Raw genomic sequence first — 21,370 nt, 5'->3', positions numbered from 1 at the left:
GAGCCTGAAACTAATTAAGTCAGCAAAAGCCAGGGATTGAACATGGAATGTTCTTGGTCTAAATGTCTTTATATAGTATAGTTTATCCATTAATCCACCTATATTCAAATTTATTAAGTTTGCAAATTATTTTGCAAAGCATTGGTCAATAGATATTTTTGCTCACACACAACACAATCTGCATTTGAGAAGACATTGTTGCTGACAGCAAAACCCTGGTGAATTGGGGCAATATGATGTTGTCTGCTCTCTCTTCCCCTGCCTTTTTTTGGCCAGGATCATGAAAAAAAACAACTTAGTTAAGACATGGGGTGGAATTTTCCATTCCTGTTGGCAGCAGTTGTGTTTGGCAGCATGAGCGAACAATATGGCAAGAAGGCCAAAAATCAGTTTTACATTGTCATGAAACTAGTTTGCGATTGTCTGCTCCACCAGCCAATGGTAGGCCATGTTTTCACTGCCACATGTTGGAAACCTAATTTCAATACTTTAGCCTCTCATTGTAAGCCCCACTCGTCGGAATCGTCCCTCCGCATTGGATCATCCAAGCATGATTGCATGCCAACAGGTTTCACTACTGTACATAAGTGATGTGCACCTGGTGAGCTGCATTTTACTCAGGACTTCAAGGTATGTATGCCTACCTTGCTTCAGGCAGCACTCGTAGTCATCAGCGCCAGGCTTCTCAGGCAGCACCACATCACTCTCAGGGGAACTCATAGGCAGATCTCCACCTACCAGACCAGCTGTAAGGCGGGGGTGGCTTTTCAATGGCTGCAGAGCTAGGGCTTGCTTGGGGAAGTGGGAGAAGTGGCCTCAGGCAAAGGGAGAATCTGCAGGGTGAAGGTTGTACTGGGGAAGGGGGGTATCCTAAGTTGTATGAGGGGGCACAAGTTGATCTGTGTAAGTGGCCTCAAGATGGTGAGGGCTGAGGAGGCAGTCTCCAGAGGAGTTGAGGCCACATGGAGATATGAGAGATTGAGTGGTGGTGTCCCTTGAGCTGGGAGTGAGTGTGATGCCAATAAATGTGTGATGGCCTTGTGAGTGTTTGAGTTTAGAGTGATGAAATGGTTTCTTACCCTGGAGGATAGGATGTGATCATTCATCCTCTTTCTTCAGTGTATGTCCAACCTCTTCTGTGGAGCGTTGGCACTGACCACCACTGTCTCCCAAGCTGAATTGGTAAGATTGCTGGACTTCCTGCAGCCAAGATGGGGGTGGAGGTACATCACAGCGGGCCTCCAAAAGGCATTTCAGTGAAAGGTCACTAAACTCTTCTTGGCTTTTAGGGCCATGTTTTCACTGGAGTACTCCTGGGCTGCAAGCATTGAGAACAGTGTGTGTGGCTGCAGTTTAAATATGTCATCCGGAGTGAGGACATCGTGAGGACATGGTGAGGTAAAGGCGTGGTGGGCGATTCAGAGGCCGCCCACCAGTGAGATAGTATGTTTCTTGATGATGATGTTTCTTGTGGCTGCACAGATAATGACGCGAGCAGTGGATGATATGGCGTGAAAATCTGCCATTGCGGCTGATGAAAAAATGTCATTTCTCACGCCCATTACCACACTTAGTACAAATCTGGCTTGATTCTGTCTGTTATCTTTGGTGCGTAATAAAGGCAGTCAACAATTCGTAGAAATGGAAACAGCTCTTTGAATATTCCACACTCTAGTTGTATGCAGTCAACTCCAGTAAGCCTTGGGAACTCGTCACACAAGAAGCAGAAGTAAGTGAGTTCCTAATCAACAGCTCTTCAGGAAATCCGTACAACAGTTTCTATTTAATGCTCTTGCTGGCATGCATGAAAGTTTGCTAACACCAACACTGAGAGCAGTTCCAAAGCATTAAGTTGAAGGATTCTCTCACACTGGAAAGATGGTGAGTGAAGTTTTCTGGCTCTTCTTACACGAGAGAGAAACTCATGCAACAATTGCCTAGTGCAGTATTAGGGTAGCGCAGTTCAGCTGGGTTTAAGAGAGAGAGACTGAAGTGAAGAAAATAGTAAAAACACTGGTAGCTCGTGAATTTGTCAAAGGAAATGAACTGTACCTGCTTAAACATTGATAAAACGTCAAAAGCCAAAAACCTTAGCATCGGATGGTCTCAGTGCTACATTAATATTACATATGATATGGATGAACTATTTACCATATTATTAACTTTTTCCTTTTGAAAAGTTGTTGTATATTTGACAATGTAGCTGCATTATTTTGTCAATTGCAAAGGCATTTGGTTATCAATACCACTGATCGAAGTATTTACGTTGTATTTGGATAATAGTTTTAGTGTAAGTCTGTGATCTGTATAAACAGCAATTAATGAGTAAGGTCCTTTAAAAAAAATCATATAAATATTTTTGAAAGTAGTTTATAGGCTGATTACCAGACAGTATAGCAGTGAAACATGTTGGACCGACAATAATTTGTGTTTGCATAGATCATCACATTCCCATAGGGATGAAAGATGGAAACTAGAGTTTCCAGGACGGCAAATATGTTAAAATAAAGCAAACAAAGGAATTTTTATGACAAATTTCAGGTACAGATTGCAGTAAGCCAGGCAGAATACAGAGAGTGCAGTGATAAGGGAGGTGGGATTGAAAGAGTTTATAAAAAGGGCAGAGAGAGAGAGAGAGAGTTTGAGGAAAGATTAACTGGTAACAAAAAGAAAATCGCAAAATCTTTTTTTAACATATATAAAGTAAGAGGATAGTTAAAGGAAATGTAGGGTTAATTAAGGGGATAAAAAGGAAATCATATTGTGGAGATAGACAGCATGATTGGCATACTGAGTGAATACTTCACTGAAGAAAAGATAGTTAATGCTGCCGTCAAGGAGGGGGGAGTAGAAATATTGGATAGCACAAAATAGATAGAAAGTGCTAACTAGGTTTGCATCACTCAAGGTCATCATCCGGTCCCGACGGGACGTGTCCTAAGTTGCAGAAGTGAGAAAGCAGAAGTTCTGACTACAATATTTCAAAACTCTTTGGATACGGAGATGGTGCCAGAGGACTGGAGAAATACAAACGTTACAGCCCTGTTCACAAAAGGAAAGAGGGATAAACCTGGGGCAGAATTTTTCACTCAGCAGGCAGGCGTGTGCCCAACCCGCTCAAGCATGAAATAACGTGAATTAATGTCCACAGAGCGTGCCGACACCAATGTGCACTCTTGCGGTATTTCGCTCAGCGGGCACACGAGGGAGTTGGAGATGTGCCCGCCATTAAATAAGAGGCCAGTTAAGGCCCTCCACACACCAATTGTCCCTGAATTTGCATAGCCTGTGCAAATTTTGGCCATTGCATGGGCAAAACATGCAGGGGGCAGGCCACAATTTGCAAAAGCTCATCCACAGGTGGGATAAGAAGGGTCAGCAGCATTTTCAATGTGAGTAGTGAGGAGTTTTGGACATCGTGTGCTGCTGGTTGATTATGTGAACTGGACAGCTTCATCTCAGTTCAGAGCTGCATTCTGAGCATTTCTAGGCTTTATTCCAGGACGTTATGTTGTCTTCCAGGCGCCTGGAGGATTCTGACTGTGTGGGCCCTTCCACGTATCAGACAGCCTTCCATGACCCTGGTAAAGGGGATTGTGGTCTCCCCTGGTGGCACCTCCTCTGAGGAGGAAGAGAGAGGCAGCAGGGAGAGGAGGCCAGGTGTCCCAATGCAGCTTCCAGGGGAGTGATCTGTGGGAGGACAGGCGCAGGCACTAGGGGCGCAGGGCCAGCTGGCAGTGGAAGGGGCCACAGAAGACGGCACCATCCCGCTGCCAGGGTTTAGAGGTGGCGATGCAACTACCTCAATATATCTGAGGTGCAATGCCGAAGGAAGCTCCATCTCTCAAGGGAGACAGTGATCTCCATTTGTCAAAGGATTGGGTCTGAGATCAGCTCCGACTGTGTGGGTGGACATTCCATGCCAGTGGCCCTGAAGGTCACAGTGGCCCTCAACTTCTATACCTCCGGCTCTTTCCAGAGCTCAGTGGGGGATCGGTGTGGAGTCTCCAAATCAGCTGTCCACCGTTGCGTCAAGCTGGTGACAGAAGCTCTGTTCAGGTGTGCATTGACTTTCATTCATTACCGTATGAATGAGGCCAGTCAGGCTGAGCAAGCCAGAGGCTTTGCAGTGATTGCTGGCTTCTCCCCGTGTCCAGGGTGCAATAGGCTGCACACATGTGGCCATCAAGGCGCCAGTAGGTGAGCCCGGTACCTTTGTCAACAGGAAGGGATTCCACTCCATGAACATGCAGATAGTGTGTGATCACAGGATGCTGATTCTACAAATCTGTGCAAGGTACCTAGGCAGCTCCCACGATGCCTACATCCTCAGACACTCCCATGTGCCGAGGCTTTTCAGTGCTCCAGCCCGACTGGATGGATGGCTGCTGGGTGACAAGGGCTACCCCATGAAACGGTGGCTCATGACGCCTCTCACCACCCAAGAACAGAGGCCGAGCAGCAGTACAACAGGAGCCAAGCCTCCACAAGGGTGGTGATAGAGAGAACCATAGGTCTTCTCAAGATGCGTTTTTGATGCCTGGACCGTTCAGGGGTGCACTACAATATCCCCCCAGAGCGGATGTCACTGATAGTGGTTGTATGCTGTGCTCTCCATAATCTGGCACTGGCAAGGGGGGAGCCACTGGAGGAAGAGGATGTTGATGTAGCTGTGCAGGCAACAGATGATGGGTCTAGTAGTGAGTTCGAGGATGAGCATAGTTGGGAGAATGCTGAGGGCATAGATGCTGACCTGGGCAACCTCCAGGGAGGCAGACACCCAGGATGCTTTGATCCAACGCTCCTTCAGCTAGCCTACCAAATAAGAACCATCACCACATGCCAGGGCTGCAGGCTCCATACTTGATCTCAGAGAGGACAATTTCCTCGACCAGCAACATACACTCTGTGCCTTTGCAATAAAGTTTCATGAGACACATGACCATCATGAAGCATTTAGAGGCCAATAGCACAAAATAAAATCTCACTTAATTGTGCATGTGAAACATAGCTGAAATAAGCATTAACCGGTGTTGTTTATCACACCATTAAAAAAGTTAAAGCAAAATGGGGAAACAAAATATCACCCATGATAAGGCCGTCTTGTGCTTAAGGTTCTTTACGTTTCCGTTTCCGGGTGCTACGTCTAGGTGCTCTCCCCTCGCTGGCACAGGCATTGGAGACGACCTGCTGACTCTGTTGTCTTGTTGGCCTTGATGAACTTGGCGGTTGTCCTCTGGCCCGTGGAGCCTGGGAGGGAACGGCCAGTTCTACGGCTGGCATCATCAGGTGCCACGGTCACTGGCAGAGGGGCAGAGGAGCTGCTGGTGTCATCCGGAGCGTCCTGAGAAGAGCCCAGAGACGACAAGCAGCTCCTGTGCCAACGTCAGGTCGCTTTGGACTTCCTTGCTCACCATTTATGGACGGGCATCTAGCTGGGATACTGGGTGCCCAATGCTCAGATTGGGAAACTGACCAGCTGAGGTCATTGCCGGTGTGAGGGCTTGCAAGTCCGAGCGCATCCCTGGGGATGCCTGATAATGTCCCTGGAGCAGCCTCTCCATGAGAGTCGCCACTCTCTCTATGGAGGAGGCATTGCGCTTAGCCATGAGGGTCAACGCAGTGCTTATGTTCTGCAGGGACTCCTCCCAAATGGACATCATGGCACGCATTCCCTCATGTATCTCTGCCAGATCCTTCCACCCATCTCACTGGACTTCCAGCATCTACTGCCTCATGGATGAGTCCAGAGACCCATCATCAGCCATTGACTGAGCATTGTCCTGGTCTCCAGCAGTCCTCCGACTGCCAGGACCATGGGCAGTTTCTGCCCCTGCCTGCACCTCAAGCGTGTTTGAAGTGCCCTCACCAATGTGCACCAAGGTACTAGATGGTGATCTTATTCCCACCGAGGTGCTGGTATCTGCGCTGGTGCCTGCTTGACAGAGAGGGTGTGATGCAGGTGCATGCGGGGTCAGGGGTGGGCCTTCAGGCTCCTCAAAGTGACCACCTGCTGGTGACCCTAAAAGGGACAAGAAGGACATGTCATTAGTTTAAGTCATGAAACTGTCACTGTGCATGCCAGGCACCCTGGTGAGACAATGGAGATCTGCATCATGGTGCCCTCATCTTTCGATTATTAATCGGGACTCCAGTTTCAAGGCTCACATCAACATAGAGGCTACACTAGAATGGTTGCAATAACTGACATTCTCATGTCAGTGCACTGCCCTCTTACCTTCCTCTGGAACCTCAACCTCACCGCGGCCGGCTGACCGAGGTGCGTGCTGCCTCTCGAGCTCCAGGGTTTCCTGCTCATGGCACATGAGGATGAGGAGGTGTGCGGGTCCCCCACCTGTCCACAACCACTCAATGTTGTTATGGGATGTCATCTCCTGAAAGGATAGAGGAGCATTGATTAGTCCACTCTCTACCTGCATCCCCATTGCAGCCTGGCCAATCCCAGCTGAGGAACACCTCGCAGGGCTCAGCCGATTCATGGCCCTGGAGCGGCAAGGCACTCAGTCCAAGCAGAGAGTGTTCACCCTCTTGGCCACTTCCTACCTCATTGACATTTGGCACTCACACTCGAACACCCCTGAGGTCTATGGGGGGGATTGCCAGCTCATAACTGTTCTGCACACTGACCCATGCTAACACGGTACTCACCCTTCCCAATTGCAGCAGATTGTTGAAGTGCTTCCGGCACTGAATCCATGTGTGCCTCACCATGTCGTGGCTGCTAACCCTGGATGCCACCTCCTCCCAGGTCTTTTTGGTGAGGTGTGGGGGCCTCCTCCTCCCACCTCTGGGGGCAAGGCTTTCCCTCCTGGCTGCCACCTCCTTCAGCAGGGCAGCGAGGCACTCATCGGAGAAATGCAGGGCTGATGGCCCCGCCGACCTGCCCTCCCGCCTGCCATGTCCAACCGCACTGGAATCCACCGAGAGTTCAGGGTCCTTCCATGGCAGCCTTCCAGGGGCAGCCTGGGCCGCTTTTGAATCGGCCGCCGGATCGCCATTGGACCCGGCAGACATCATGCCCCCTCCCCCATCCGCACTTTCTCAGAGCATCCCCAGTCACCTTTCACGCTGGCAGGCCTAAATTGTGGTCTGTTCCCGATTGCGGGTGATGATGGCCTTCCCCACAGCCCCACCCACTCCCACTGAGCCCGCCTGCCAAGGACAAAATTCTGCCCCTGATAACTGCAGCCAATCAGTCTAACATCAGTAATGGGTAAAATACCAGGGACATTGACAAAATTAATTCTCACTTGGAAAAGTTTGGGTTAATGAGAACAGCAAGTGTGGTTTTTGTTAAAAGTAAATCATGTTGGTTCTTTGATGAAGTAACAGAGAGTGTTAATGAAGCTAATGTCGTAAATGTAAACTTTCAAAAACATTTGATAAAGTACCTCATAATAGACTTGTTTACATAGTAGAAGCACATGGTATTAAAGAGACAGTGGTAACTTGGCTAAGAGATAGGAAGCAAGGTTAGTAATGAATGATTTTCTGAACGGGGAGGCATATACAGTGGGGACCCCAGCAGTTGGTATTAGGACCATTCCTCTTGTTGTCATATATGAATAACTTGGACTTGAATATAGGGAGTATAATTTTGAAGTTTATCAATATAACAAAGCTTGGCAGCATAGTAAATAGTGAGCCTGATTGTAGTGGATTTCAGAAGGACATGTGCAAACTGGTGCATTTTGGCAGCCATTGGCAACATAGAGGGACCCTATAATCTAAAAGATACTATTTTGAAGAGTTGCAAGAACAGAGTGACTAGGGTGCATGTTGATAAAATCTTGAAGTTTTCAAGGCTAGCTGATTAGAGGGTTAAGACATCATTTAGGACAATTGGCTTTGTAAATGGTGACATTGAATGCAAAAACAAGGAAGTCATGCTAAATCTTTACAAATCACTGGTTATGTCTGAGCCAGAGTATTGTCTACGGTTCTGGGATCATATCCTGAAACCTAATATTCCAATATTTTCCATCAGGAATGGCACTGTCATTAGATGCAAATTACAGGAAAGACATTGGAACTTTTCTGAGTATAGCTAATTATAAAAGTCTCTAAGCCTGTTTTCCATTCCCTGCAAAATATGTGCTGGGAATGGGTTAACAATGCACTACAAGTTGACAACATGCAATTTTACAAAGTCAGGTTACTTTGAATAATTCTCACAAGCTCTCAGCATATCTTTATCTTTAAGCTGATAGTGAATTTAATGGTACATGCAGAAAATCTCCAACAGTGCATGTTTAAAGAGATGTTCCCACTTAATGGTAAATGATTATAAATAAGGGAAAATCATGTTCCAACTTTTATATTGGCTCAAAATATATTTGAAATATTTGGCAATCTCTGTCCAGGCTGTGGGGCAGGAAGAGGTGTTCAACAAAAATAAATTAAGGTGGGGACCCAATATGGGGACCAGAAGAAGCACAGTCTGTATGCGATTGATGGAGCAGTGTACCAGCTGACCACATGGTTGATAAGATAAAACCATTAGAGCATAAGAAACAGAAGCAGAAAGTGAGTAGTTTAAAGTAGTCACTGGGGCAGAAGATAGAATAATGGAGATGGAAATTAAGCAATGGACTAGTTCTGGTTGGAGTCATTGGAGGATTGCAGTGGAGTGTTACACGATAGAAAAATATTGCTGAAACTGAAAGGAAGAATCTGCAAGAGAGTTGTGAGACTGGCCTTGTTACATAGTGCAGAAACTTGGGCAACTCAAGGGAGGAACAGCAACTGGATACTAATGAGATGCAGATACTGAGATGGATGTGTTACGAAAAGGACAAAATCAGGATCCAGCACATCAGGGCATAAGTGAAGATTGTAGGACCATTGCAGAAAGGAGCTGAGAAGAGATTGAAACAGCATTTTGGTCATCTTTTGGTCATCCAGGAGAAGGAGAAGAGGAAGACCTGTGATCAGATGGAAAGATCCAGTGGTGAGAGACTTAAACACTGTGGAGTTGGAAGAAGGATGGGTGACTAACAGAAGGAAATTAAGAAGGGTGGTCAACTAGCATTGTGGTGACTGCAAACAAAATGCAAGAAGGAAGGAAAAGGAGGAGAAGAAAAAAATAGGAGCAGAATTTTATATATTTCAATGAGATAAGCTCTCATTCTTTTCACAAAAACCCAAGACTTCCTTACTCTTATACTCCAACCCCCTTGCAATAGAGTCCCACTTACCATTTACTTTGCTAATTGCTAACTGTACCTACATGTTAACTTCCTGCAATTCATGTACAAGGATACCCAAATCCCTCCAAGTCTCAACAATTACTAAACTATTACATTTTTCAAAAATATTGTTTTTTTAATTCTTCCTACCAAAGTGGATAATTTCACATTTCTCCATTATTCCATCTGTTACCTTCTTGCCAGTCACTTGACATATTTTCTTGGGGACCTCGAGTGAGAGTTCTCTATTCTGCCAAATGATAGTTCCTTTCAATGGGCAAAATAATAAATGGCCCAAATTTTCTGTGGAGTTGCAATCAGAGTCGGATTACCACTCAGCTCCTAGTTACTTACCTGGAAATGAAGCCGCTCCTTTCTTGCCCAACTTTCCGACTTGAGCAGTTGAGAAAGGTGCAGTGCAGTGGGTTCCCAAGACCTTCTGTTGAGTGTCGAAAGTAAGGAAGACATGCCCTCCTTTTTTATGGCACAAGCTAGGTTTAAAGGTCCAGGCACTTTGAGAAGCCAGGGAGAAGGGAAATGTGTAAGGTAATTGGGCAGGATTGAAGGGTGGGGAAATCGGGTGGGTTGGGTGATCAGGGGGGTTGGGTGGTCAATGGGTGGTGGGGGGGTCAGGTGGCCAGGGGGGTGGTCATTGGAAGGAGTGGTCAGTGGCAGAGGTCAGGTAGCTTGTGAGGGGTCAGGTAGTCCGTGAGGGGCCAGGTAGTCAGTGGGGGGGTGGGGGGGTGGGGGGGGTGGTCAGGTGGTCAGATAGGGGTTTGCTGGGAGGGGAAGGGTGGTCAGGGGGTTGTGTAGTCGAAGGGTGGGGAGGGTAGTCGAGGGGTGGGGTGTATTTGGGGGTGGAGAGGGTAGTCAGGGAGTGAGGGTAGTCAGGGAGTGGGGGGGCAGTTGAGGGGTGGGTGGGGTAATCAGGGGGTGTAGTTGAGAGTGGAGGGTAGTCAGGGGAGTGTAGTTGGAGGGTGGGTAGGGTAGTTGGGGGATGTAGTCAGGGGTTGTAGTTGGGGGCTGTGGAGTAGTCAGGGGGCTGAGTTGGTTGTCAGGGGCGGAGTGGGCAGTCGGGCGTAGTCAGCAGGGTGTAGTCGGTGGTTGGTGGGTAGTTGGGAGATGTAGTTGGGTGGATAGTCAGGAGTGGGGGTGTAGTCAGTGGGGTTGTTGGGGGATGGGGAGGGCAGTCGGGGTGTCCTGTGAGGGGTCAGAGGAGTAGATGGGGGCATCTGGGGGTGGGTAGTTGGGGATGTGGGGGATTAGTCGGGAGGGTGGGAGGTCCCATGGGATGTCAGTGGGGTGGGGGGAATGCCATTGCAGGTCTGAGGGGGTCAGCACTATAGTTACCCAGGAGTTAGAAGTGGTTTTAATTCTTCTAACTTCTTCTGGGTAACTATTGCTGTAAGACTGTCGGAACCATCTGAAGTTTGCGATTTATGTCTTAGTTTTAGATGGTTCCCATTTCAGGGTTAAAGCCCAACGGAAGTTTGAACTTCCCAGGCAATTGCTATGCAATCCTCGCGTTGGGACTTCCAGAAATGTGGGGGGGTGCTGGGGGTGGGGAGAGGGTTGGGGGGAGCGTTCCCCATCACATCTTTGGAATACCCCCCAATTACGAACCCCCAGAGCTCGGAAGTTATGGGCCAATTTTCCTTTGCTAATGTTACAAATAGGAGAGAGACAGGCAAACTGTACTTCTTTCCTCTTACCAACTGTCCATACACAGAAGGTGTTTTGAATTATTTTAAAAGTATGCCGTGGCCTGTTTTCCCAAACTCCCGGTTTGGGTGATCTGATTTACTAATAACTCACAGCAAACTCAGGAGTAAGATTATGATTAACTCAAGCTTAGTTTATTTCACATTGAAAACCCAGGGAAGGAATGTTCACAACTTCCCGCTCCACCACACAGGGAGACGCACAGAAAAAGACATAGACACAAACACAGACTCACTCAGGGGGGAATAGGAAAAAGAGTTTTAGAATTATGATAGTAACAGTACAAGAAGCATAGAAATGAATATTAGTTCATGTAATTCCCAGAGTCCAGAGTCAGAGTCCAATGTGGAGTTCTTTCACATAGGAACTGAGTTCAGCTGGCTGAAGACCGGTGCTGTAGAGTTCTTTTTACCGCTGGTGCTGACACTGTGAGATGAAGTTGGTACACAGAGACTGGGTCAGTTTTGCAGGTGATTGAAGGGAATCTTCCAGCAGAGACAGACTTCGAGGAGCAGGCTTTTGTTCATTCTGGACTTCTGCTTCTTTGTGTTCACCGGTTGGATGTTAAACAGCAGATTGCCTTTGAGGCTTGGGTTTTGTGATATGGCCCATTAATGGGTTAATTACAGCTTAACAATCAGTTTCTGTGCTTCTGGATAGAATCTATTGTTTCCGCTTAGGAGATAGACGAGGTGGTAATGAGCATCTCTTCTGGTATAATGAGTTTCAATCTCTTTCTTACGTGAAAGTACAGGTTGGGGAGTCAGTACTTCCTCGATTTTCATTGATTGGTTGGGGACTGTACAACGAGGTGTGAGATTCCAAAGGCTGAAAGATCTTGTAACTCCTGTTGGTAGCTTCCAGAATGAAGGGCCAATCCTGTAGTCATGTGACTCATAGCAGCCATCTTTTTTGGTTCAGCCCAAAGTCAATTTTTTTTAAATGACAAAAAGATAAAGTTTTGGATTTATTTTCATGCCATAGGGACCCAACACTAATAAGAGCTGCTACATGATGCACCTGTGAGCAGCTGACATAACTGGTGGCTTAGAAGGATCTGGCGACATAAAAGTTTAATAGAACATATTAATAGAACAAGGAGTGTGCCTGAAATGCTTACTATATTTCTCAGTTAAAGGATTAACACCCTGGGGAGAATTTTCCCCAGTTGGGTGGGCCGGTCGGAAGAGGGCGTGGGTGGGTGCGGACACGATCGCTGCCTGCAATCGGATCCCTGTCACCATTTTCCGCAGGCAGGCCAATTAAGGCCCTTCTAGTGTAGTTCACGACTCCCGTGCATAGTGGGAGTGGGCGGGCAGTAGTAGGCGTGCTCAGACTGCTGGGTCCAATGGTGACCCAGCGGCCTGTATAAATGAAGGCCTGGCAGCCTTGGAAAGGCTGCTTGCAATGGCTGGGAGAAGGGCTCTACGGAGGGGCAGTGTTGGTGACACAAGTCTGGAGGGTAGGTCATTGGGGAAGGCCAGGCTGAAGGGTAGGCCAGCAGGGCAGTATGCCCCTTGTTTTTCAGACAAGTGCCTAGCTGCCCTCCTGGAGGAGGTGGCAGCACGATGGGAGGTCCTATTTCCATGGGATGGGAGGCGGAGGCTCCCCCACCTGACCAACGTACCAGAGGTGGCCGAGAGTGTGAGCTCCCATGATGTGGTGCGGCGCACGTGGCTCCAGTACTGCAAAAGGTTCAATGATCTCCTGCGCTCAGGAAGGGTGAGTACCATGTTGCCTCAAGTCATTTAATGCAGCCGTCACCCTTTCCCTCAACACCCCCCCCACCAACCCCCATCAACTCTGAGTATAGTAACGTCATTGAATCTCTCATGGCATGGATCCCTCGCTGGGTGTGACATCAGAGTTTGCCCATGCCCAGTTCACCCTGAGAGGGTTGAGCTAGGATGTGTTCTGCATCCACAGCATGTGTGACACTGACTCCTAGAGTATAGAATGGGGGTAGAAACTCAAGGATCTGCACCTAGGCAGAGTGCTGGAACCGGGAAGCATGTCGAAGTCAGGGTGCTAACAAGCTGGGAGGGGAGCTTCCAATTGGCTGGGCACCAATCCATCTTCTGGTGTTTGTGCTCCATATGATTGTGTCTCCTTGCTTAGCAAAGTGGCACCTTGTGGTGCCACATGTGAAGGAGACAGCATTTGGGCAATGGTGGGGGGGTCAGCCCTGGCTTGTTTGGGTGAGTCTGAGGCAACTGCGGGGTGACGAAGAACTGGAGTCTTGCAATGTCCCACTCTGAAACAAAAACAGAATTACCTGGAAAAACTCAGCAGGTCTGGCAGCATTGGCGGAGAAGAAAAGAATGACGTTTCGAGTCCTCGTGACCCTTCATGAGGACTCAAAACGTCAAGTCTTTTCTTCTCTGCCAACGCTGCCAGACCTGCTGAGTTTTTCCAGGTAATTCTGTTTTTGTTTTGTATTTCCAGCATCCGCAGTTTTTTGTTTTTATATTAATGTCCCACTCTGGCTGGGTTGGCTGCGATGCGATGGGAATTCAGGTGCAGGCTGAACTAATCAATGCTCCTATCTCCTTTTCAGGAAAAGACTGCACACAATGCGTCGGAACGAATGTGGACTGGCGGAGGGCAGGCCCAGCTGGCCATCCTAACTGCTTTCAAGCAGCAGGCCATGGATCCTGAGAGGCGCCATGTCCCCACATCCACCAGTGGTGGAGAGGCTGGGGTATCACGGGGAAGTATGTTTGGTGAGCACTCAGGTCACCATGTGTGTCACAGAAGCAATGGCACTGCTGAATGCTCAGTCATTGAAGTTTGCAACATGGGATATTTTGGAAGGATGAGAGCATAATGATCTGGGGGATTGGCATGCAAGTTGACATTGTCTACGTTGTAACTAATCAAATGTTCTTTCTCTTCCTTTCAGCATCACTGGAGCAGGGCTGGGAGGAGGAGACAGGGCCCACCTCTCACCCCGAAGCCCATGAGCAAATGCACTCATCAGCATCATGCCATCTCAGCCAGGCAGGCACCAGCGCAGATACTAGCACCTCGGTGAGAATTAGATCTTCGGCTAGTGTCCCGGGGCACGGCGGTGAGGGCACTTCACACTCGGAGGACTGCTGGGGACCAGGTACTTGCTCGGTCAGTGGCTGATGATGTACCTCTGGAGTCGTCCGTGAGGCAGCGAATGCTGGAAGTGCAGCAGGGTGTGCGGGACAATCTGACGGAAATACATGAAGCTATGGTGTCCATGCTGGAGGGGTCCATGCAGAGCATCACTGATGCAATGAGCCTTATGGCTGAGCACCATGCTTCCTCCATGGAGAGAGTGGCAAATCTCCTTCAGGAGAACAATCAGGTCCTCCTGGGATTGCGCTTTGACCTGCAAGCCCTCACAGTGGGATTGACCACCGACCGTGAGTGCTAGTGTGGGAGATGGTCTGGGTCCCAAGTATCCCTGCTCGGTGTCCATCCATCAATGGTGAGTAAGGAGGTCCGAAGCGACCTCACGTCAGCACAGGAGCTGCCTGTCATCTCTGCGGGCTCCTCTCAGGGCACTCTGGATGAGGGCAGCAGCTCCTCCGCTCCTCTGCTAGTGACCTTGGCATCCATTGAGGCTGTTGCAACTGGGGAGATGCCAGCTGTGGAACTGGTTGCTTCCTCCCAGGCAAGGCCAGCAAATGCTTTACAGGCCAGAGGACATCTGCCAAGGTCATCGAGGCCAACAGGACAACACAGTGAGCAGGCTGTCTCAGATGCCAGCGAGGGGACAGCACCTAGATGTGGCACCAGTAAGCATAAATTTAAGGCACCTTAGGCACACCACCGGTTTCTCACTGTTGCTTTTATGTTGGCTCATAGTACTTAATCGAAGACTTGGTGTGATGTGTAACACTGTTTTTGTTTTGTTTTATGAATTTACTTTTGTTTACTCAATAAATTTTGACATGTTGCCATGCCTCAGGGTGATTCCTTACTTCTGCATGTGCACGGGAAGCTATTATGTTATGAATGAGTTGCTTGACATTGAGCTTTAATGACAAGGGCCTTAGTTAATTTTAATATCCAGGCTGATTTAGCTCTCAGGTATCGACCGTGGGGCCTGTAGTCCTGGCGTATGTTGAAGGTCCATCTGTGGTGTACTAGCTGAAGGTTCTTTGGATTAAAGCCTCCCAGGTGTCCCTGCCTCCCTGGAGTATGGCTGGGTCAGCGTCTACCCCCTCAGTGTTCTCCTGTGTGTGCTCATCCTCTGACTCACTGCTAGACTCATCTTATACATCTGGAGCAACTACGTCCACATCTTCCTCATTCACTGCGTCCCCACCTTTCCAGCGCCAGATTGTGGAGAGTGCAACATGCAACCATTATCAGCAACACACGATCTGGGGGGTATTATAGTGCGCCCCCTGAGCATTCCAGGCGTCAGAAGCTCATCTTGAGAAGACCGATGGTTCTCTCCACCTCAGCCCCTATGGAGGCATGCTTCCTATTGTACCGCTCATCAACCTCTGTTCTTGGATGTTGGAGTTAATTAATTTAGGTAAGTAGCATATTGTTACAAGATGCCATCCTCATTAGAACATGGAAATTGTCTTTGGGAATAGGTGATAAACACTGTAGAGTCACCTTCTGAAGGGATAGCCCTTGTCACCCAGCAGCCATCCATCCAGTCAGGTTGGAGCATTGAAGACCCTCGGCACCTGGGAGTGTCTGAGAATGTAAGCGTCATGGGAACTGCCAGGGTACCTTGCACAGACTTGTAGAATCTGCACCCTGCGGTCACACACTGTCTAAACGTTCATGGAGTGGAAGCCTTTCCTGTTGACGAAGGCACCGGCCTCCCATGCTGGCGCCATGATGGTCATGTGTGCAATCTATTGCACCCTGGACACGAGGGAACCCAGCAATCACTGTGAAGCCTCTGGCTCACTGTGTCTGATTGGCATCGTCTCAGCGGAAGTGGATGAAAGTCAATGCATGGCTGAACAGAGCGTCTGTCACCTGCTTGGCACAAGTGTGGACAGCTGATTGGGAGACTCTTCAGAGATCACCCACTGACCCCTGGAAAGAGCTGGAGGCATAGGATTTGAGGGCAGCTGTGACCTTTTAGAACTACTGGCATGGGGTGCCCACCATACAATTGTTCGAGATCTCAGAGCCTATCATCTGACAAATGGAGGTGACTGTCTCCCTTGAGAGATGGAGCCTCCTTCGGCGCTGCACCTCAGATATATTGAGGTAGCTGCTTAGCTGCCTGTATATCCTGGCAGCATGATATTGACATCTTCTGTGTCCCCTTCCGTCGTGCACATCCTGTTGGCCCTGCGCCCCCTGTGCCTGCACCCCTCCTCCCAAAGGCTTCCTTGGAGTCTGAATGTGGACTCCTGGCCTCTTCCCCCTTCTGGCCCTCACTTCCCCTTCAGAGGAGGTGCCTCCAGTGGAGAGCACAATTCCCATTCCCAAGCTAAGGGAAGGCTTCCTGAAAGCAGCAGGCCCCAGAAATGATTTCTACAATAGAGTCCTGACCAAGGCTTTTACTCCTGTCTTAGCAGCTGGTATGAGTTTTGAAGTACTCCTGCTCACTCAGGCAAATATAAATTACTTTCACACTTAAATCCCTCAAACATCACATTCGCGACCCCACACACTGTTCTTATCCTGCCCGTGGATGAGTTTTATACAAATGTCTCCTACCTGACTGCCTGTTGCGCCCATACAATGTCCTGAAGATCATACGAGCGGTGAAGAATCGAGATCAGTTGCTGCCTCAAGGGTCTTAACTGGCCTGTTCATTGATGGCGGGCACGCATCTGAACTTATAGCGCCTTCCCAAATATCGCGATGGTGCGTGGTGACGTCAGGACGTTTGCGTGACATTACCATGTGTCATTTTACACGCAGGCATGTGGGGCCCGCCCCCACATGCCAACGGGAAAATTTTGGCCCCTATTGCATTTGTTTAAGGTTTAAATTATAGGGGTAATTCCATAATCCAGAGTTCACAACAATGACCAGAGCTCACAGGAAGTGCATCTTGGGTAATTGTGCCCAAATAACATTCATATTGGGTGGTAAACTGAAAGATGTGATTTCCTGAGATGCACTGTTTGCCAGTGAAGGCTCTCACTGGAACTGTTGGATGACAGAATCTCTCCTTAAAATAAGGCAAAAATACCTCTAATTAGGAAATGCAAAGGAAACAAATTAAGTACATAATAGACTGAAGATTCCCAATCTGATATTTGAATTGTAGAAACTATAATAAAGTATATTAAGCATTAAATTAATCAGAGGCACGTTAAGTAATAGTACAAAAATGTAAATATTAGGCAATTTGAATATTCATGAAGCAAGATGCTGTTCTGATTTTCACATTTGCCAGTTGAAGTATGGATGCTGGATGAGAACAGAGTCAAATAATGCTCTGAGAATCTCTACTTCCTTTCTCTCGTCCTCAGATAGTTTGCTAGGACTCATCTAAGAGGAATGATGACTTGGGAATAGTGGTGACAGGCTGTTGAAACATCAATACTGTGCTCTGGTATGAGCCTTTGATCATGGAGAGGAGAAAATAAGTGAAAAATGTGATAGAATATTAAATCACCAGCTAAACAATATCATGTTCACAATAATGAAGTATTCGTAAGGACAACTGCTGGTCTATCTTACCTGTATAATTTTATTTAGCAACCTGGACACGACTATCATTAGCACTTTTGCAATAAAAGATCTTTTTCAATTGGTGCTATTTGATCTTTCCCGTCACATACAGGTATCTCATGGTGACATGATCTGCCCATGGCCACAAGTACAAGGCAACATATTCAGGTTTTTGGTGTTAGTCGGAGTGACCTATGGTGAGATTTCATTTCTATATCTTTTATTTGACTGTTTAGCTACTCTGTGATGCTGTGAGGAATATTTTCTACTCTAACAACATGATTTAAAGAGAAAGCATTTCATTTTGATAGAGTTCTGATTTTGTAAAGCTATCAGTTAGAGCTCCAGCACAAAGTTTTCTTTTCTTCTGTTTAATTTTGATCCGCCACCATTGTTTCTCAATTCCCACCCCTTAACAGGATCTTTTTCACTACTTCGACAGTTGCTCTTCTCCTGTCCCCCACATTAACAAGATCTCAACATCTCCTTCACTTAACAAGGTCTCCTTCTCTTTCCTAAATAGTGTTGCTTTCTCTCTCTCTCTATCTCCTCACCCCAAATTTCCAAAGCAAATGTATTTCACGTGTTGGAAATGTAAATCTATGCAATTCACCATTAGATTTTGAATTTGAAGGCAAAAGTTGATAATGAAACTGAATCCTACATTTTCACAAAATTTTATAAAGAAGCAAATTATATGATGTAAGCAGACCTATGTAACTTGAGCTCCCCTATGTCCATTTGCATGCATATTTTGGCTGCTGCTTCGGACCCGAGCTCATCAATCTATTTCCACTTTTGTTCTTTTTAATTTCCTTTCTCTTTACCCATCCTAGACTCTCTTCTACACTTCTTAAAACCTTCCTCTTTGACCAAACATTTGGTCATCTGACCTAATATCTCCTTGTATGCTCAGTGTCATATGCTTTATAATGCTCCTGCGAAGCCTTGGGATGTTTCATCAAATTAAAGGTGCTACATAAATATAACCTGTTGTTGTTGAATATAATCCTGCAATTTAAATGAATTGGTACATTATAAATCACAGATTTTTTTTAACCATGAACATGAAACTATTTATTTTGATTGTTTTAGAACCTTGGATGAGGTCAATTAATTGGAACCAACTAAGACTACGGTTATTTTAGGTTTAGTATTGTGTAATGAAGCAGGGTTAATTCATAATTTCAAAATAAAAGACCTGATGAGAAACAGTGATCATAACACAACTGAATTCACATTAAGGGTAAAAGTGACATATTTGAGTCCCAAACAACAATCTTAAACTTAAACAAAGCCAATTATATAGGTATGGGAGGCAACTGGATAAGGTTGATTGGGCAAATAGATTAAAAAGTAATGGCGGCAAATACACAATGGGAAACATTTAAATAAACAGATGTTCAACAAAAATACATTCCATGGCAAACAAAAATTCAATGGAAATGTTCATTGTGGCTTACTTTCAATTTAAGGATAGTATTACATTAAAAGAAGAGTCTTATAATCTGGCAAAGGATAATAATAAGTCTGAGGAATGGAAGTGTTTTAGAAACCGGCAGAAGGCTATCAAAAATTTAATAAAAAGGGGAAAAAATATAATAGATTACTAGCCAGGAATATAAAAACAGATTGTAAGAGCTGTTGCAAGCTTATAAAAAGGAAGAGAGTAGCTAAAATAAATATCCACCCCTTAAATCCAGATTTAACATGGGGAATAAGGAAAAGGCAGGAATATTGAACAAATATTTTGTTTATGCCTTCACAGTAGAATACACCATAGTATAATACACCAGCATTGGAGGATAATCTAGGGGCTAAACAGAGCCAGGAAATTAAGGTAATTAAGATCAGCAGAGAAAATCTTGAGAAGCTTGAGTGACTAAAATCTGATAAATCCTCGAGACATGATAGCCTACATGCTAGGGATAAAAGAGATAGCTGCAGAGACAGTGTTTACGCTGGTTATGATTTTCCGAAATTCTCTAGATTCTCGAACAATCCCAATATATTGAAAATTAACAAATGTTACACTGCTATTTGAGAAAGGAGAGGGAGAGAGAGAGAGAAAACAGGAAACCACAGGCCAATTAACTTGACATCAGTCATTGGGAAAGTGCTGGAATATCTTATTAAGCGAGTCTCAGCAATGCACTTAGAAAATCATAGTATAATAAGTTAAAGGGAAATTAGGTTTGACAAATTTATTAGAGGATTTTAAGGATGTAACTGGTAGGCTAGTTAAAGGGGAACCTGGATTTCTAAAAGACATTTGATAAGGTGCTACACAAAAGGTTAACATTCTCACGGAGTTGGGGGTAATACTGTAGAGGATTGGTTAACAGACAAAGACTAGGGATAAATGGAGCATTTTCAAATAGGCAGGCTGAGACAAGTGGAGTGTTGCAAGGGTCATTGCTGGAGCCTTTGCAATCTTTATCAATGACTTAGAAAATGGACAAAGGGTAATGTTTTTGAGTTTGCTGATGATGCAAAGCTAGGTGGAAAATGTAAGCTGTGAGGAGAGCTCAAAGGGACTGCAAAGAGATATAAGTCGGTTGAATATATGGACAACAAGGTGGCAGATGGAGTAATATAGGGAACGGTGAGGTCATTCACTTTGACTGTAAGAATGGAAAAGCAGAATTTTTTTTAAAGCTGTGAAACTTGTAAATGTTGAGGTTCAGAGGGACTTAGGTGTACTTGTACAAGGAATTCATAAAGTTAGCATGCAGGTACAGCAAGCAATTAGGAAGGCAAATGACATGTCAGCCTTTATTGCAAGGGGTTTGGAATACAAAAATAAAGATACAATTGCACAGGACTTTGGTGAGACCCAACCTGAAATATTGTGTGCAGCTTTGGTCTCTAAGAAAGGATATACTTGCATTGGAGGAGGTAGAGTGAAGTTCACTAGATTGATCCCTGGGATGAGAGGGTTGTCCTACGATGAAAGGTTGAGTAATTTGGGCTTATACCCTCTAGAGTTTAGAAGAATGAGAGGTGGTCTCATTGGAATATACAAGATTCTGAAGTGGTAGACACAGAGAGAATGTTTCGCCTAGCTGGGGAATCTAGGACACAGGGCACAGTCTCAGGATAATGCTGATCATTTAGGACTGTGATGAACAGAAATTCCTTCATTCAAGAGCTGTGAATCTTTGAAATTTTATACCCCGGAGAGCTGTAGATACTCCATCGTTGAATATATTTATGACTGAGATAGACAGACTTTTGATGTCTCAGGGAATCAAGGGATATGATGAGCTGGTGAAAAGTGGAGTTGAAGCCAAAGAGCCGCCATAATCACATCAAATGGCTCAACAGGCCATATGGGTCTATTCCTGCCCCTATTTCTTATATTCATATATTCTATATTGCTTTGCAAAAAAGAGTGCAAGGCACAGATTAGACTTATGACCATAGTTAGGGGACCCTGAGGGAGGCAATGTCAGGGACAGCAGGAATACCAAGTGACCTGGTATCTTCACACATGGCCAGGTTCAGAATTGAAAACATACTAGTTGAGTTGAGTGGAGCAAAGGAGTTGAGTGCAAGAAGGGCAGGACCTTAAGGGTGGAGGTGATATGTATTGGGGCAAAGCATGGGAATTGAGGTGAACAGGTTTTACCATATATTTTGTTGGTGAATTTAATTGTGAAGAATTTGTTGAGGAGCCTCTATTGAGATGGAGTCAAATTCAGCAGATTTACGGCTGACTGATTAATATTTTAAACATGAGCACAAACCCAGTAACAAAGAGTCTTTCCTTTCATATCATCTTTTCGGCTGAGATATCT

The 21,370-nt window shown here is 46.1% G+C and overlaps 1 protein-coding gene across 3 annotated transcripts in view; it reads left to right on the top strand.

Annotated features, from left to right (window-relative positions):
- The first annotated feature begins 1,705 nt into the window (after positions 1–1,705).
- The window catches only part of LOC121288893 (P-selectin-like), a 72,464-nt gene continuing 52,799 nt past the window's right edge, over positions 1,706–21,370 (top strand). For 2 of the 3 annotated variants that reach the window (XM_041207724.1, XM_041207723.1), the window contains exons 1-2: positions 1,706–1,881; positions 17,683–17,767. In XM_041207724.1, coding sequence (XP_041063658.1) covers positions 1,879–1,881; positions 17,683–17,767 — 88 coding nt within the window. In that variant the 5' untranslated portion in view covers positions 1,706–1,878. The remainder of the gene's footprint in view (positions 1,882–17,682; positions 17,768–21,370) is intronic. The other variant, XM_041207725.1, reaches the window with a different exon arrangement.

Source organism: Carcharodon carcharias, chromosome 16, assembly GCF_017639515.1.
Source record: "Carcharodon carcharias isolate sCarCar2 chromosome 16, sCarCar2.pri, whole genome shotgun sequence".
Lineage (NCBI taxonomy): Eukaryota > Metazoa > Chordata > Chondrichthyes > Lamniformes > Lamnidae > Carcharodon > Carcharodon carcharias.
Note: the sequence above shows the minus strand (reverse complement) of the source record. Positions and strands in the feature narration are given on the sequence as shown.